The sequence below is a fragment of the Thalassophryne amazonica genome, chromosome 1 (assembly GCF_902500255.1).
Source record: "Thalassophryne amazonica chromosome 1, fThaAma1.1, whole genome shotgun sequence".
Taxonomy (NCBI): Eukaryota; Metazoa; Chordata; class Actinopteri; order Batrachoidiformes; family Batrachoididae; genus Thalassophryne; species Thalassophryne amazonica.
In genome coordinates this window covers 172975138-172993965 of record NC_047103.1, presented here as the reverse complement: position 1 = coordinate 172993965, position 18828 = coordinate 172975138, and the positions used below count along the sequence as shown (strand labels likewise).

General features: G+C 42.9%; 1 protein-coding gene across 1 annotated transcript in view; it reads left to right on the top strand.

The window, feature by feature from the left end:
- The window catches only part of agap1 (ArfGAP with GTPase domain, ankyrin repeat and PH domain 1), a 198894-nt gene that overhangs the window by 15268 nt on the left and 164798 nt on the right, over nucleotides 1-18828 (top strand). Inside the window, exons 2-4 of the mRNA XM_034182035.1 lie at nucleotides 9289-9470; nucleotides 14398-14553; nucleotides 14648-14740. Of these exons, the coding sequence (XP_034037926.1) occupies nucleotides 9289-9470; nucleotides 14398-14553; nucleotides 14648-14740 (431 nt within the window). The remainder of the gene's footprint in view (nucleotides 1-9288; nucleotides 9471-14397; nucleotides 14554-14647; nucleotides 14741-18828) is intronic.

Sequence of the window (18828 nt, the reverse complement as noted above, 5' to 3'; positions counted from 1 at the left end):
GGAGTCCTACTTGTCTTTGTTGGTAAGTGGGACCCTGGAGGCAGCTGACAGGTACTGGCAGGCCAGGCGTGCTGTAGCCTGTGTGGTCGCAGAGGCAAAAACTCGGGTCTGGGAGGAGTTCTGGAAGGCCATGGAGGAGGACTATCGGTCAGCCTCGAAGAAATTCTGGCAAACCGTCCGACGCCTCAGGAGGCGGAAGCAGCTCTAAACCAACACTGTCTACAGTGCGGGTGGGGAGCTGTTGACCCTGACTGGGGATGTTGTCGGGCGGTGGAAGGAATACTTCGAGGATCTCCTCAATCCCATCGTCACATCTTCCGAAAAGGAAGCAGAGACTGAGGACTAAGAGGCGGACTCATCCATCACCCAGGCCGACGTCACTGAGGTGATCAGAAAGCTCCTTGGTGGCAAGGCTCCTGGGGTGGATGAAATACGTCCTGAGTACCTTAAGTCTCTGGATGTTGTGGGACTGTTTTGGTTAACACGCCTCTGCAACATTGCGTGGCGGTTGGGGACAGTGCCTCTGGATTGGCAGACTGTGGTGGTGGTCCCTCTGTTTAAGAAGGGGGACCGGAGGGTGTGTTCCAACTACAGGGGGATAACACTCCTCAGCCTCCCCGGTAAGGTCTATTCCAGAGTACTGGAGAGGAGAATTCAACTGATAGTCGAACCTCAGATTCAGGAGGAGCAGTGTGGCTTTTGTCCTGGTCGCGGCACACTGGGCCAGCTCTACACCCTCCCTCGGGTGCTCGAGGGTTCATAGGCGTTCGCCCAGCCAATCCACATGTGCTTTGTGGATCTGGAGAAAGCGTTCAACCGTGTCCCTCGAGGTACCCTGTGGGGGGTGCTCCAGGAGTACGGGGTCTGGGGTCCTTTGCTAAGGGCTATCCGGTCCCTGTACGACCGCAGCAGGAGCTTGGTTTGCATTGCCAGTAGTAAGTCAGACCTGTTTCCAGTGCACGCTGGCCTCCGCCAGGGCTGCTCTTTGTCACCGGTTCTGTTCATTACCTTTATGGACAGAATTTCTCGGCGCAGCCAGGGTGTAGAGGGGGTCCGGATTGGGAACCACAGAATCTCATCTCTGCTGTTTGCGGATGATGTGGTTCTGTTGGCTTCGTCAAGTCAGGACCTTCAGCGTGCACTGCGTCAGTTTGCAGCTGAGTGTGAAGCGTCTGGGATGAAAATCAGCACCTCCAAATCTGAGGCCATGGTTTTCGTCCGGAAAAAGGTGCCTTAGTCGGTGTGGTGTCCTTGCCTCAAGTGGAGGAGTTTAAGTATCTCGGGGTCTTGTTCACGAGTGAGGGACAGATGGAGCGTGAGATCGACAGACGGATCAGTGCAGTGTCTGCAGTGATGCGGTCGCTGTATCGGACCGTCGTGGTGAAGAGAGAGCTGAGCAGGGGGGCAAAGCTCTTGATTTACCGATCAATCTACGTTCTGACCCTCACCTATGGTCATGAGATTTGGCTCATGACCGAAAGAACGAGATCCGCTGAACATCGCTAACATTGTGTGTTATTCGAACCGCTGCTCCTCCACGTCGAAAGGAGCCAGCTGAGGTATCTTTTCCAGGGGGCATCTTTTCCGGATGCCCCCTGGATGCCTCGCTGGAGAGGTGTTCCGGGCACATCCCATTGGGAGGAGGCCCCGGGGAAGACCCAGGACACGCTGGAGGGACTACGTCTCTCAGCTGGCTTGGGAATGCCTCGGGGTTCCCCTGGAGGAGCTGGGGGAGGTGTGTGTGGATCGAGAGGTCTGGACGGCTTTGCTTGAGCTGCTGCCCCCGCGACCCGACTTCGGACAAAGTGGAAGAAAATGGATGGATGGATGGATGGATGGACTTCAAGAATCATTTATTAATAATGTACAAAGTGTTGTGTGGGCCGCTGAAGAAGAGGTACTGCTGGCCCACCACCATCAGAGGGCGCCCTGCCTGGAGTGCGGGCTCCAGGCACCAGAGGGCGCTGCCGCCTTATGGGAGCAGCCTGGGTGACAGCTGTCACCCATCACCGGACACAGCTGTTCCACTCAGCACAGAGGTATATCAGGAGGACGGCGTCTCCACCTCAGTGCCGAGATATCGCCTTTAGACGAAGGTAACGTTCTCTGCATTTATATTCTGACTAAATAGCTAACAGATTTGTTAAACCTTTTCAGGACAGCTGAATTGCTTAGATAAGTACTCACCTGCCTGTCATACTGTAACTGGAGGTGGAGGCGGCTTCTCCCTCTCCGTTGCTGGGTGCTGTCGCATCCACGCCTGTGTTGTTGCTCTCTCCCGCCAGCAGTACCGGATCCGACGAGCGGAGGCAGTGGCCACCTGGGAATTCGGGACTTGGCGGTTCCAGTATTTCCAGGGTTCGGTGGCAGAGGAGATCTGGGTGGTTTCGGTTCGACTGAGACGGACGTCTCCTACCTTCGAGCCTGCCCACACGACACCAGCGGATTCGACCCCAAATTGTGATTGTTGTATTCATTGTGCTCGTTTCACAATAGTAAACCTTGTTATTCACCTTCCTCCATTGTCCGTTCATTGCGCCCCCTGTTGTGGGTCCGTGTTCCTACACTTTCACAACACAAAGCTCAAGTCTCTTTCCCTATCACTATAAGTATGCAGTTTAAAGACTTTATCTATGTACAAATTTTTCTTTCAGTGTACGAATAAGCCTTAACTGAGCATTAGTTAAGCATTTGTAATATCCTTGTGGTGATTAAATTTGTTTATAACTCATTTGAATATGCTTAATATATATTTTAATCATAATCTCAAACAGTTGACCAATTCACTTTTATATGTCCATTTATAAATGCTTATCAATGCATTAGTAAAATTAAAAATACTATTATAAAGCCTTTACAAGCTGTTGGTGAAGTATTTGGTGTGAGCTTAACTAAAGTGATTGTTAAATTTGTTTTCTAACTCATTTGTAGATGCTTAATATATATTTTAATCACAATCTCAAACAGTTGACCAATTTACTTTTATATATGCATTCGTAACCACTTACCAATGCATATTTTGTTTTGAGGAATTGGTACGGCGGTATAAGACGAGGAGTGCGGGTTCATTTGTCACAAAATGTTAAGGTGATGTTTGGTTAGGAGGTGGTGGCGATTTGCAAGTAATTGCGCCGCCATTGCTAACCGATAGCTAAACATGGGTTCATAACGTGTCGCCATTAGCCGCTAAGCGATAGCGGCTAACCGGCTAACTGGTATTAAAAAACTAACGAAGTTTTACATCCGACAATATAAATTCACACTGATCAAGCGGATAGCCTCTCGGACGGAAACAAAATGTCCGCTTGATGATTTTCAACCTTAAAATACATTAAGCAGTTAGATTTGGTACGACAACGGTTAGCCAATGCAGCTTTAGTCTAGGTTTCGCTAACACTTATACGAGTAGCCGATTAACCATCATTTTCTGTGAAGTGTGCGTGAGAACGCCAGTGATTAAGCAACATTAGTCCATACGGTCCAAAAAATGGTTAAAACCAGTTTTTCATTTTAAACTTTCTCCTCGAGCGTTTGTCGTCAGTGAAAACACAAACTGGAAGTGTCGTAGGACGTCTTCCTCGCCATTTTAATTTGTTGAACAATTGTGTGAGCTGCTGCCATCTGTCGGTGATATAATATCATTTGCACTTGGTGTTGCAGCCATTTGTTGGCGAGATAAATAAAATCACATCTTATTTGGTTTGAAAAAACAAGATTTTTATATTCCTACAAACGATTGGGTGCTTAAAATTAAGAAATTTAATTAATAAAACATTTTTTAGCAGTTTATCGGTTTAGCGTTATAAAAGCTTTCAGTTAGGGGGTTAATGGTTATCGAAGCTAACTTTTTGGTTAGCTGTGCCCGCCACTGACATAAGCAAAAACCAAAAAATAAATGTCAGCTGTCCGTGGTTTCTGTGTGATCAAAGCCAAATGCAGACACGCAGAGACCACTCTGCTGTTATCACATGTTAATCAGCTGCTGGATGAGACACATTGTGCTTCTTAGCGAAAAATAATCAGCCAGTTCAAACCCTTTGTCGTGCTTTATTAAAATCTAACAACTTTGACTTTACTGATTATTGTCAAACTATTTTAAACCATTGAACAGCTGAAACTTTTCTTAACCAACTCAGTCTCACCAACAGCATGAAATAAAAACTCAGTCTCACCGACTGTACGAAATAAAAACTCAGTCTCACCGACTGTACGAAATAAAAACTCAGTGTCACTGACTGTACAAAATAAAAACTCAGTGTCACTGACTGTACGAAATAAAAACTCAGTGTCACTGACTGTACGAAATAAAAACTCAGTGTCACTGACCGTACGAAATAAAAACTCAGTCTCATCAACAGTATGAAATAAAAACTGTGTCACTGACTGTACGAAATAAAAACTCAGTCTCATCAACAGTATGAAATAAAAACTCAGTCTCATCAACAGTACAAAGTAAAAACTCAGTCTCATCAACAGTATGAAATAAAAACTCAGTGTCACCGAGTGTACGAAATAAAAACTGTGTCACTGACTGTACGAAATAAAAACTCAGTGTCACTGACAGTACGAAATAAAAACTCAGTCTCATCAACAGTATGAAATAAAAACTCAGTGTCACCGACTGTACGAAATAAAAACTCAGTCTCACCGACTGTACGAAATAAAAACTCAGTGTCACTGACTGTACAAAATAAAAACTCAGTGTCACTGACTGTACGAAATAAAAACTCAGTGTCACTGACAGTACGAAATAAAAACTCAGTCTCATCAACAGTATGAAATAAAAACTGTGTCACTGACAGTACGAAATAAAAACTCAGTCTCATCAACAGTATGAAATAAAAACTCAGTCTCATCAACAGTACGAAGTAAAAACTCAGTCTCATCAACAGTATGAAATAAAAACTCAGTGTCACCGAGTGTACGAAATAAAAACTCAGTGTCACCGAGTGTACGAAATAAAAACTGTGTCACTGACTGTACGAAATAAAAACTCAGTGTCACTGACAGTATGAAATAAAAACTCAGTGTCACCGAGTGTACGAAATAAAAACTCAGTGTCACTGACTGTACGAAATAAAAACTCAGTCTCATCAACAGTATAAAATAAAAACTCAGTCTCATCAACAGTATGAAATAAAAACTCAGTGTCACCGAGTGTACGAAATAAAAACTCAGTGTCACCGAGTGTACGAAATAAAAACTCAGTCTCATCAACAGTATGAAATAAAAACTCAGTGTCACTGACTGTACGAAATAAAAACTCAGTGTCACTGACAGTATGAAATAAAAACTCAGTGTCACCGAGTGTACGAAATAAAAACTCAGTGTCACTGACTGTACGAAATAAAAACTCAGTGTCACTGACTGTACGAAATAAAAACTCAGTCTCATCAACAGTATGAAATAAAAACTCAGTCTCATCAACAGTATGAAATAAAAACTCAGTGTCACCGAGTGTACGAAATAAAAACTCAGTGTCACCGAGTGTACGAAATAAAAACTCAGTGTCACTGACTGTATGAAATAAAAACTCAGTGTCACTGACAGTATGAAATAAAAACTCAGTGTCACTGACTGTATGAAATAAAAACTCAGTGTCACTGACTGTACGAAATAAAAACTCAGTCTCACCGAGTGTACGAAATAAAAACTCAGTGTCACCGAGTGTACGAAATAAAAACTCAGTGTCACCGAGTGTACGAAATAAAAACTCAGTGTCACTGACTGTACGAAATAAAAACTCAGTCTCATCAACAGTACGAAATAAAAACTCAGTCTCATCAACAGTATGAAATAAAAACTCAGTGTCACTGACTGTACGAAATAAAAACTCAGTCTCATCAAGTGTACGAAATAAAAACTCAGTCTCACCGACTGTACGAAATAAAAACTCAGTGTCACCGACTGTACGAAATAAAAACTGTGTCACTGACTGTACGAAATAAAAACTCAGTGTCACTGACTGTACGAAATAAAAACTCAGTCTCATCAAGTGTACGAAATAAAACTCAGTCTCACCGACTGTACGAAATAAAAACTCAGTGTCACCGACTGTACGAAATAAAAACTGTGTCACTGACCGTACGAAATAAAAACTCAGTCTCATCAACAGTATGAAATAAAAACTGTGTCACTGACTGTACGAAATAAAAACTCAGTCTCATCAACAGTATGAAATAAAAACTCAGTCTCATCAACAGTACAAAGTAAAAACTCAGTCTCATCAACAGTATGAAATAAAAACTCAGTCTCATCAACAGTACAAAGTAAAAACTCAGTCTCATCAACAGTATGAAATAAAAACTCAGTGTCACCGAGTGTACGAAATAAAAACTGTGTCACTGACTGTACGAAATAAAAACTCAGTGTCACTGACTGTACGAAATAAAAACTGTGTCACTGACTGTACGAAATAAAAACTCAGTGTCACTGACAGTATGAAATAAAAACTCAGTGTCACCGAGTGTACGAAATAAAAACTCAGTGTCACCGAGTGTACGAAATAAAAACTCAGTGTCACTGACTGTACGAAATAAAAACTCAGTCTCATCAACAGTATGAAATAAAAACTCAGTCTCATCAACAGTATGAAATAAAAACTCAGTGTCACCGAGTGTACGAAATAAAAACTCAGTGTCACCGAGTGTACGAAATAAAAACTCAGTCTCATCAACAGTATGAAATAAAAACTCAGTGTCACTGACTGTACGAAATAAAAACTCAGTCTCATCAACAGTACGAAATAAAAACTCAGTCTCATCAACAGTATGAAATAAAAACTCAGTGTCACTGACTGTACGAAATAAAAACTCAGTCTCATCAAGTGTACGAAATAAAAACTCAGTCTCACCGACTGTACGAAATAAAAACTCAGTGTCACCGACTGTACGAAATAAAAACTGTCACTGACTGTACGAAATAAAAACTGTGTCACAGACTGTAAGAAATAAAAACGCATTCTCACTAACAGCATGAAATAAAAACTCTGTCACAGACTGTACAAAATAAAAACTCAGTGTCACAGACTGTACGAAATAAAAACTCAGTCTCACTAACAGCATGAAATAAAAACTCAGTGTCACAGACTGTACGAAATAAAAACTCAGTCTCACTAACAGCATGAAATAAAAACTCAGTGTCACAGACTGTACGAAATAAAAACTCAGTCTCACCGACAGTACGAAATAAAAACTCAATGTCACTGACTGTACGAAATAAAAACTCAGTGTCACTGACTGTACGAAATAAAAACTCAGTCTCATCAACAGTATAAAATAAAAACTCAGTGTCACAGACTGTACAAAATAAAAACTGTCATTAACAGTATGAAATAAAAACTCAGTCTCATCAACAGTATGAAATAAAAACTCAGTCTCATCAACAGTACGAAATAAAAACTCAGTCTCACAGACTGTACAAAATAAAAACTCAGTGTCATTAACAGTATGAAATAAAAACTGTCTCATCAACAGTACGAAATAAAAACTCAATGTCACGGACAGCATGAAATAAAACTCAGTGTCACCGACTGTACGAAATAAAAACTCAGTCTCACGGACAGCATGAAATAAAAACTCAGTGTCACCGACTGTACGAAATAAAAACTCAGTGTCACAGACTGTACGAAATAAAAACTGTCTCACTAACAGGATGAAATAAAAACTCAGTGTCACAGACTGTACAAAATAAAAACTCAGTGTCACAGACTGTAAGAAATAAAAACTCATTCTCACTAACAGCATGAAATAAAAACTGTGTCATAGACTGTACGAAATAAAAACTCAGTCTCACTAACAGGATGAAATAAAAACTCAGTGTCACAGACTGTACAAAATAAAAACTCAGTCTCACCGACAGCATGAAATAAAAACTCAATGTCACAGACTGTACGAAATAAAAACTCAATGTCAAAGACTGTACGAAATAAAAACTCAATGTCAAAGACTGTACGAAATAAAAACTCAGTCTCACCGACAGCATGAAATAAAAACTGTCACAGACTGTACAAAATAAAAACTCAGTGTCACAGACTGTACGAAATAAAAACTCAGTGTCACAGACTGTACGAAATAAAAACTCAATGTCACAGACTGTACAAAATAAAAACTCAGTGTCACAGACTGTACGAAATAAAAACTCAATGTCACAGACTGTACAAAATAAAAACTCAGTCTCACCGACAGCATGAAATAAAAACTCAATGTCACAGACTACGAAATAAAAACTCAGTGTCACAGACTGTACGAAATAAAAACTCAGTGTCACAGACTACGAAAAAAAAACTCAGTGTCACAGACTGTACGAAATAAAAACTGTCTCACTAACACCATGAAATAAAAACTCAGTGTCACAGACTGTAAGAAATAAAAACTCATTCTCACTAACAGCATGAAATAAAAACTGTGTCACAGACTGTACGAAATAAAAACTCAGTCTCACTAACAGGATGATATAAAAACTCTGTGTCACAGACTGTACAAAATAAAAACTCACTCTTACCGACAGCATGAAATAACATGGTATCTCTTCTCCAGTAAAACTTTTATCTAAAATTTATAAAATAATTTCTTCATCATATGCAGAATTATCCATTCCCTCTGTAAAATGGCAAGAAGACCTGCACATCACCCCTGATGCCAACTTCTGGACCCAAATCTGCAAAAATATCTACTTGATGTCCAATAACACAAATCTACAACTCATTCAAAAGTGATTTAGTAACTCTTGCTTGACCACCACCCATAACCTATACTCTAGTTTCAGCTATATATACACAATTGCATACATACTCACACATACCTAATTGATACGTGCACGCACGCATTCAATATACGCATATCAGTACAGACATATATAAACACAGACATGCCTACATATTTGTACATGCAAAACACATATGCACACTCAACGCACTTCTGTTCTCTGTTTGTTTTGTTTAATGTCTGTTGCCCGTCTGCCATGTTTGTCCTTAGTGTATGTTTCTTTTTTTGTTTGGGTGTTTGTATGCCTGTTTGTTTGTCTGTTTACTCTGTTGTGTGTCCCCCCCCCCCATCAAGGGGATGTATAGACTGTTTTTATTGATTAAATAATAAAGTTGTCCTCCGAAGAGCGGGGGTGGTGGCAGGCAAAAATAAAAACTGTCTCACCGACAGCATGAAATAAAAATGCAGTCTCACCAACTGCACATATTTCTTGAGGTGGTTTGAAAATGATGATCATATGGAAATTATTGAACTTGACCTTTTGATCTCTAGACATTTTTGTGTCATCATCATGTGATTGTAGGTGGAGCTATCATTCCTTCTATGTTTAACAAGGTTTGCGTTTCTATGGTTACAGTTGCCCAGAAGATTGTAGCAACCAGGAAGAAGCAGCAGTTTTCCATCGGGCCGTGTAAATCCCTCCCCAACTCACCGAGTCACTCGTCGGTCTGTGCCACTCAAGTGTCAGCCGTCCATGTCAGCCAGGTCAGAAGTCACACATGCACATGAAGGTCACTTCCTTTTTTATCTCATCTGTCAGATGTTGTCAGAATAACACACACTGTTAGCAATGTTCAGCTGTTGAGATGTTGGAGACAGTCAGTGAACAAAATGTTAGACGATGAGATAAGATGTTGACGTGACCATCTTAGAAAATGTTAGAGATTACCAACTAAGAAAATATTAGAGATGATCAACTATGAACATGTTAGAGATAATCAGTGAAGAAAATATTTGAGATGATCAACTAAGGATAATATTCGAGATGATCAACCATGAACATGTTGGAGATGTACAACTAAGAAAATATTAGAGATGATTAACCAAGAACATGTTAAAGATGTACAACTAAGAAAATATTAGAGATGATCAACTAAGAAAATATTAGAGATGACCAACTACGAAAATATTAGAGATGACCAACTAAGAAAATTTTAGAGATGATCAACTAAGAACATGTTAGAGATGACCAACTAGGAAAATATTACAGATGATCAACTAAGAACATGTTAGAGATGACCAACTAGGAAAATATTAGTGATGATCAACGAAGAAATATTAGAGATGATCAACTAAGAAGATATTAGTGATCAGCTAAGAACAGGTTAGAGATGATCAACTAAGAAAATGTTAGAAATGACCAAGTAAGAAAATATAAGAGATTGCCAACTAATAAAATATTACAGATTGCCAACTAAGAAAATATTAGTGATGATGAATGAAGAAAAATTGCAGATGATCAACTAAGAAAATATTAGAGATGATCAACTAAGGACATGTTAGAGATGACCAACGAAGAAAATATCAGAGATGACCAACTAAGAAACTATTAGGGCCCCATTCACACATAGTACGAATAAGTACAACTCAGGGCGGAACAGCTCATATGAGTGAACCACGAAAACATCGAGCAGACAGGCAGGCATACACAATGCCGCTTCGACGGCTCATGCATGCGGGAACACAGTGCGCGCAACTGCGTGATGTGGTTACACCTTGCACAGCTGCTGTGAAGAAAAAAATTTAAAAAATTTTCTTTTGAAAAAATACATGTTGCGATGGTTTTGTGCATCCAGGAACTTGAGTAGTGCCAGTAGCTGTGAAACCACATCACGCAGCTGCTGTGAAAATAACAAAAATAAAAAATATATGCCACCCATGGGATTCGAACCTACATTTTCCAAAAGCTCTGATTGCCAGCTAGAAACGTTACCACTGACCTACCATCGCTCAAAAATGCCTGATATTAAGAAGGACATGGATGTATTTAAGAAAAAAATAAAACCACACACCATATAAAAACACAGCATTTTATTGAATCCCTCTTATGAAGCGAACAGTACATCTCTGTAGACCCATGGTCACAGACATGCAGTCATGAAATGACATGAATGAGAAACAGGGCGCTCTCATCAATTTCAATTTATTTACATTTATATAGCACTAAATCACAACAGAGTTCCCTCAAGGTGCTTCACACAAGTAAGGTCTAACCTTACTAACCCCCAGAGCAACAGTGGTAAGAAAAAAACTCCCTCTGAGGAAGAAATCTCAAGCAGACCAGACTCAAAGGGGTGACCCTCTGCTTGGGCCATGATACAGACATAAATTACAGGACAATTCACAAAATGAACATACAGGAAATGTTCCCGGTGCACAGGACGGTTTCCGGAACAGATACCACACCCATCTCTGGATGGAGCCACACCTCAAACAGAGAGAAAAAACAAAATCAGGCATCAGAAAGACAAGACGTACAGTATAATTTGTCAACATTAAGCAACAAGAAAAACGGAAGAAATACTAAGGTACCTACCATCCCTGGTTCTCAAGACCAAGCACCTGTCCACCTGCTTTAGCATACCTCAGGTGACTCTGTTTGTGGCGTGTACATAGAAAAGGCTTCCTCTGCATTACAGCATCATACAGCATCTCTTTGTGCAAAGTGCACTGTATAGTTGAACGATGCACAGAGACACTATCTGCAGCAAGATCATGTTGTAGGTCTTTGGAGCAGGTCTGTGGGTTGACGATGACTGTTCTCACCATCCTTCGCTTCAGCTTATCTGAGATTTTTCTTGGCCTGCCATTTCGGGGCTTAACTAGTACTGTGCCTGTGGTCTTCCATTTCCTCACTATGTTCCTCACAGTGGAAACTGACAGCTGAAATCTCTGAGATAGCTTTTGTATCCTTCCACTAAGCCGTGATGTTGAACAATCTTTGTTTTCAGGTCATTTGAGAGTTGTTTAGAGGCTCCCATGTTGCCGCTCATTGGTTAAGATGCAAAGAGGGGAAACATTTGCAAATGGCCACCTTAAATATTCTTTCTCATAATTGGATTCACCTGTGTAAGGAGGTCAAGGGTCAAAGAGCTTACCAAATCAATTTTGTGTTCCAATAATTAGTGCTAAATGTATTCAAATCAATAAAATGACAAGGGTGCCCAAATTTATGCACCTGCCCAATTTTGTTTAAAGAATTATTGCACGCTTTCTGTAAAACCTCAAAACTTCATTTCACATCTCAAATATCAGTGTGTTTGTCTGCTATATGATATATTTAACTGAAATTGCTGATCCAAACAACCAATGATTTATAAAGGAAAATCATGAAAATTATCAGGGGTGACCAAACCTTTACATACAACTGTATTACCTAGATTTACAGAATTTAACAGTATCTCACTAGGCACACTGACAAAACGCGCAACGTCAACAAAAAGCACAACCTGTTTATTTGATCCTATACCAACAAAACTGTTTAAGGACCTGTGGTCCACTCTTGGGCCGAGTGTGCTGGAAATTATTAATCTTTCTTTAACTTCTGGATCTGTTCCTAAATGTTTCAAATCTGCAGTGATTAAACCATTACTTAAGAAACCTAATCTTGACCCTAGTGTATTGAAAAACTATCGGCCGATATCAAATCTATCATTTTGCTCTAAAATTCTGGAAAAAGTGGTGTCACGGCAGCTCGTGGACTGTCTTACTGAGAATAATCTCTTTGAGCCACTGCAGTCTGCTTTTAGAAATATCATTCCACAGAGACGGCTCTCACTAAAGTGGTGAATGATCTTCTGCTTGCAATGGATTCGGACACCACTACAGTTCTGTTGCTGTTAGATCTCAGTGCTGCATTTGATACAGTGGATCATCATATTCTACTTGATAGGCTGGAAAATCATTTTGGGATTACTGGGAGTGCCCTTGCATGGCTGACGTCATACTTGACCAGTCGTTCTCACAGTGTTTTGTACAGTAACACTACCTCTAACCTTAGTGACATGAAATTTGGGGTTCCACAGGGGTCCATCTTAGGCCCCCTGGTTTTCTCCCTTTATATAGCACCCCTTGGGCACATATTGTGGTGTTTTGGGGTTACCTTTCATTGCTATGCTGATGATACTCAGTTATACATGCTGATAACTGCTGGTAATCTCATTCACATAAAATCCTTAGAAGATTGCCTTGCAGTAGTGAGAAGTTGGATGTCTAGAAACTTCCTACTTTTAAACTCTGATAAGACTGAAATGATGGTTCTTGGTCCAGTGAGACATTGGCATCAATTTGACCAGCTAACGCTCAGCCTAGGCTCGTGTGTCATACATCACACTGACAAAGTGAGGAACCTTGGGGTAATTTTTGATCCTACGTTATCCTTTGACCTCCACATTAGAAATATTACTCGGACTGCTTTCTTCCACCTGTGAAATATAGCGAAGATTCATCCCATCCTGTCTATGGCTGATGCTGAGACCCTGATCCATGCATTTATCTCTTCTAGATTGAACAACTGCAATGTTCTATTTTCTAGTTTACCGCACTCCAGAATTAGGGCTCTCCAATTGGTCGGTTTCAACAGAGCTGCAGTTCAGGGCGCAACGTAAATAAACCTTGTGAAGTTTGGACAAATTGACAACATCGGGGGACAAAGACGACATCAGGGGACAAAAAGACAACATTGGGGTGCAGCAGGAGTCCATCACAGGTCCTGTACCTCCTCCAGATGACCCTCTGAACGCTGGATCAGCACCATCCCCATCCTCACTAGCCATTGTTTACATGCACTGTGAGACACCAGAACTCTGCTGGTGCCACGGTGCATTCTGGGAAGTGCAGGAGGCCGCCAGGTGGATTATGGGAAATGTTAAAGTACTGAATGGACAGGGTCAGGCTGGGATTTAGGTTTGTGTTGGTAACTGAAGCAGCTGGAGCTCATTTATCCTTCGATTTAAAGATTAAAAAAGGTTGAATGTTCACATTGTCTAACAGCACCGTCCTCAAACCGTCCGTCCACGTACAGTCCAACAGTCTTTCTGCTCTCAAATCTGAGGGTCATTTGCTGCATCTGTCTTCTGTGTGTCTGTTTTTTCTGTATGTGTGTTTATTTCTGTGTCTGTCTTCTGTGCGTTTGTCTTCTGTACGGAAATGGGCTGCATTTATAAAGCACTTTTCCATCTGCATCAGATGCTCAAAGCGCTTTACAGTAATGCCTCACATTCACCCCGATGTCAGGCTGCTGCCATACAAGGCGCTCACTACACATTGGGAGCAACAAGAGGATTAAAGACCTTGCCCAAGGGCCCTTAGTGATTTTCCAGTCAGGCTGGGATTTGAACCAAAGATCCTCTGGTCTCAAGCCCAACGCCTTAAACACTAGACCATCACCTCCCCCAGTAGTACGTCTGTCTTCTGTACACCTGTTTTTTTCTGTATGTGTCTTCTGTGCATCTGATCTCTTTGCATCTGTCTTCTGTACACCTGTTTTTTCCCCGTCTCTCTTCTGTGCGTTTGTCTTGTAGTGTCTTGATGTGACATCTACCGCTCACATAGACGCTACAGGAAGTTCAAGAAGTTGTAATCGATGAAATCATATGTCACTTTTCTCCTCGCGTTTCTTGTCTCCAACCAGACGAGTAACGGCGGTGGCAGTTTGAGCGACTACTCCTCGTCTGTGCCGTCCACACCAAGTACCAGCCAGAAGGAGCTTCGCATTGACGTCCCACAGACCACCAACACGCCGACGCCCGTCCGAAAGCAGTCCAAACGCCGCTCCAACCTCTTCACCGTGAGTTGGACAGTACCAGAACTGCAGTACTGACAATTAGTACTGACAGTGGTAGTATTTTTATTGCATTGGTGATATGTCATCTCACCCACAGTCAAGGAAAGTGAGTGAGACGGACAAAGACAAGAAAAGTCTGGAGACTCGAGCTGACAGTATCGGGAGTGGACGAGCGATTCCCATCAAACAGGTACCAGTGTCTGTCTCACTCTCTGTCTCTCACTGTCTCTCTGTCTTTGTCTCACTCTCTGTCTCTGACTGTCTCTCTGTGTCACACTCTCTCTCACTGTCTCACTTTCTGTCTTTGTCTCACTCTGCCTCTGACTGTCTCACTCTCTGTGTCTCATGGTCTCTCACTGTCTCTCTGTCTCACTCTCTGTGTCTCATGGTCTCACTGTCTCACTTTCTGTCTTTGTCTCACTCTGTCTCTGACTGTCTCTCTGTCTGTCTCATGGTCTCTGTCTCACTCTCTGTCTCTGACTGTGTCTCTGTCTCTCTCTGTCTCACTCTGTCTCTGACTGTGTCTCTGTCTCACTCTGTCTCATTGTCTCTCACTGTCTCTGTCTCACCCTCTGTCTCTGACTGTCTCACTCTGTCTCTGACTGTCTCTCTCACTTTGTCTCATTGTCTCTCACTGTCTCTATCTCACTGTGTCTCTGTCTCACTTTGTCTCATCGTCTCTCACTGTCTCACTCTTTGACTGTCTCTGTCTCATTGTCTCTCACTGACTCTATCTCACTGTGTCTCTGTCTCACTTTATGTCTCATTGTCTCTCACTGTCACTGTCTCACTCTTTGACTGTCTCTCTGTCTCTGACTGTCCCTCTGTCTTACTCTCTATCTCTGGTTGTGTCTCTGTCTCACTCTTTTACTGTCTCTCTGTCTCATTGTCTCTCACTGTCTCTGACTATGTCTCTGTCTCACTTTGTCTCATCGTCTCTCACTGTCTCTGTCTCACCCTCTGTCTCTGACTGTCTCACTCTGTCTCTGACTATGTCTCTCTCACTTTGTCTCATTGTCTCTCACTGTCTCTATCTCACTGTGTCTCTGTCTCACTTTGTCTCATCGTCTCTCACTGTCTCTGTCTCACTCTTTGACTGTCTCTGTCTCATTGTCTCTCACTGACTCTATCTCACTGTGTCTCTGTCTCACTTTATGTCTCATTGTCTCTCACTGTCACTGTCTCACTCTTTGACTGTCTCTCTGTCTCTGACTGTCCCTCTGTCTTACTCTCTATCTCTGGTTGTGTCTCTGTCTCACTGTCTCACTCTTTTACTGTCTCTGACTATGTCTCTGTCTCACTTTATGTCTCATCGTCTCTCACTGTCTCTGTCTCACTCTTTGACTGTCTCTGTCTCATTGTCTCTCACTGACTATCTCACTGTGTCTCTGTCTCACTTTATGTCTCATTGTCTCTCACTGTCACTGTCTCACTCTTTGACTGTCTCTCTGTCTCTGACTGTCCCTCTGTCTTACTCTCTATCTCTGGTTGTGTCTCTGTCTCACTGTCTCACTCTTTTACTGTCTCTGACTATGTCTCTGTCTCACTTTATGTCTCATCGTCTCTCACTGTCTCTGTCTCACTCTTTGACTGTCTCTGTCTCATTGTCTCTCACTGACTATCTCACTGTGTCTCTGTCTCACTTTATGTCTCATTGTCTCTCACTGTCACTGTCTCACTCTTTGACTGTCTCTCTGTCTCTGACTGTCCCTCTGTCTTACTCTCTATCTCTGGTTGTGTCTCTGTCTCACTGTCTCACTCTTTTACTGTCTCATTGTCTCTCACTGTCTCTGACTATGTCTCTGTCTGTCTCACTTTATGTCTCATCGTCTCTCACTGTCTCTGTCTCTGATTGTCTGTCCTTGATTAACAGTGGTATCACACACTTGACATCGATTTGCGTGGCGGTGTCTCTCAGGTCGTCCAACGAGATCATTAGGATTAAGGAGCGGGAAGCCCCGCCCTCTGTGGCTCGCTCGCCCTCTTCCTCTTGTGTTCCGTCTCCTGTGTTGGTCCACTTTGTCAGGAAGACGACGTCCGCCGATGGGCCTAATGAAGTGTGCACCGCCGGCAGCCATATGGACGCTCTCTCACTCTCTTCCGCTTTTTGAGCTCGGATCAGGCGGCAGGTTTTAAAGGAATCAAAGAAGAAGAAAAGGAAGCAGAGGATGAAGGGAAGGGGCTGACAAAGACGCTGCCATCTCCACGAGCCGGCAGAGCACACGCCTCCCTGCTGCTCCGGCGAGGACGCCACCTGAAGTGGCTCTTAATTTCTGGCAAACGAGCAGCAGCGGGAGAGCGGGGATCAGGCCGCGCGCGCTCTCTCCACACGCAAATCAGGCAATTAGCGTGTGCTAATCGCAGCCCCTTGTGTCAGCGCCGTGGCCTCGTTTGTAATCTGCTAATGAACAAATCGCATCTGTGATCAGGAGAGGACGAGAGACACTGAGGACAGAGAGAGAGAGACCACCAGTGTCTGGGGTCGGCGTTTGCCGCACACCGGCGTGTAATTGCCGCTGAGCGGCGTGTGCTCGCCGCGTGCTCGCACCAGCTTCCAGGCGTTTGCTTCGGTGACGCTCTGTGGGCGGAGACAGTGTTTCTGGACTACTTAATTTGGTCTGAGTGCAGATTGTGGTTCCAGAGAGTCCGTTCATTAGCCGCTCATCATAAATCATTATTCTAATGAGAGGCGTACGTCTGCTGCAGCCCAGAGGGGGCGCTGTCTGACCGGAGTCCACAGAAAACTTAATTAAAAGGATCCACAGCTGCCCCAAAACCGTGCGGCCCACCTCTGGACCACGACCGTCAAATCTGGACTTTTGTGTCCAGAACCAAAACGAGACAGACCTGAACGCTACCAACGTCATTAAAAAAAACAAAATCATTAAAGTTCTTCATGGATCCAGGAGCCAATCCACAGAAAAACAACAAAATCTGACCATTTGTCAAGTCCAAAGGCCGATTTTACACTGATGCTTTTGCACGCGTGGATTCTGGTGGATAAAACAAGAGAAATGATACAGAAGCTTTTCAGTGTGCTGAGGTGCAGCCCCGCCTCCTACTTGTGCAGCCCCGCCTCCTAGAGGTGCAGCCCCGCCTCCTAGAGGTGCAGTGTCTCTGGCACTCCGGGAGCCTGAAGAAGAACTTAGTCTGACACAGGCAGGCTCCTCTGTGCCTAGGTTCTGTAGCATGAAGTGGACTAGAGTCTACGACTCCCCCTGGAGGTGAGGCCAGTCCATGACAGCCGAGGTCGTTACTCAGACACAGCTGGTGGCCTGAAGTCCACACCTGGAATCTTACCCGCTTTCTGGGTTGGCAGTCTAACTGAGGTACCCGCTGTGTCACCACGGCCGAGAACGCAGCAAAACACATGCTACGCTAACAGGCTAAAGACACCTGTCTTCTTCTGTGTTGTGTTTTGTTGTGCTACAAGTTATGCTGCCCCCAGTGGTGAACAGAAGGTGAGCATACTGCAAAGCAACAAAAACTAGGCTTTAGTCACAGAATCCAAACAATAAAAAACCCAGAGGAAGCGGTTCAGGACCCAGGTGAGATTTTCGATTCTCTGTCTGAGTGAAATCAATGAGTTAAAATGTTTTGAATTAGCTCTAAAACTATTGCAGCCACAAATCGTCTGTCAGTCGAGCAGAGAGGGCGGGACTCTCCCGTTTGTGTTGATAATGGTTTATGTGGGCGGAGCTGTCTGCACTCGCTCTTCTTCTTCTTGTGTTTTTCTTTTCTGGAGTTGTAACCTGCATGTTTGTGTGTGACGCTGATCTCGTTAGAGACCCTGGAGGTGACACCGGCTCACGTCCGGCGCTCTTTAACACCACGCGGAGGCCTGGACTCACGGCTGTAATGACCACAGGGCGGAGTTCCTTCCAGAGGCAATTAGCCAGAAAAATAGGCATCTTGTGTTTGAACTCACACATAACACACAGAGTGTTAAATCAACTCTCCGAGTGTTAAACACATAAATTAACGTGAAGGAAAATAATAAACCAAATAAATACACCGTCACAAAGAGACGGAGGTTTAACCCAAGTCTGACCTCCGACCCCCCCAAATGTTTTAAAACCGTCTCTGAAGCCACAAACAAGTAAAACATAACAGATTTACGCAACGTCTGAAGTGTGGGGTGTCATGTGATCGAGTTCAGGACGGACAGACGCACGAGGAACTCCCACACGAGCCTCTGCAGCTGCTCTGAAAATAAAAGACACATTTTTCTACTTTTAATGTTCTCAGTAAAGCTCACAGTTTTGTTCTGGGACTCAA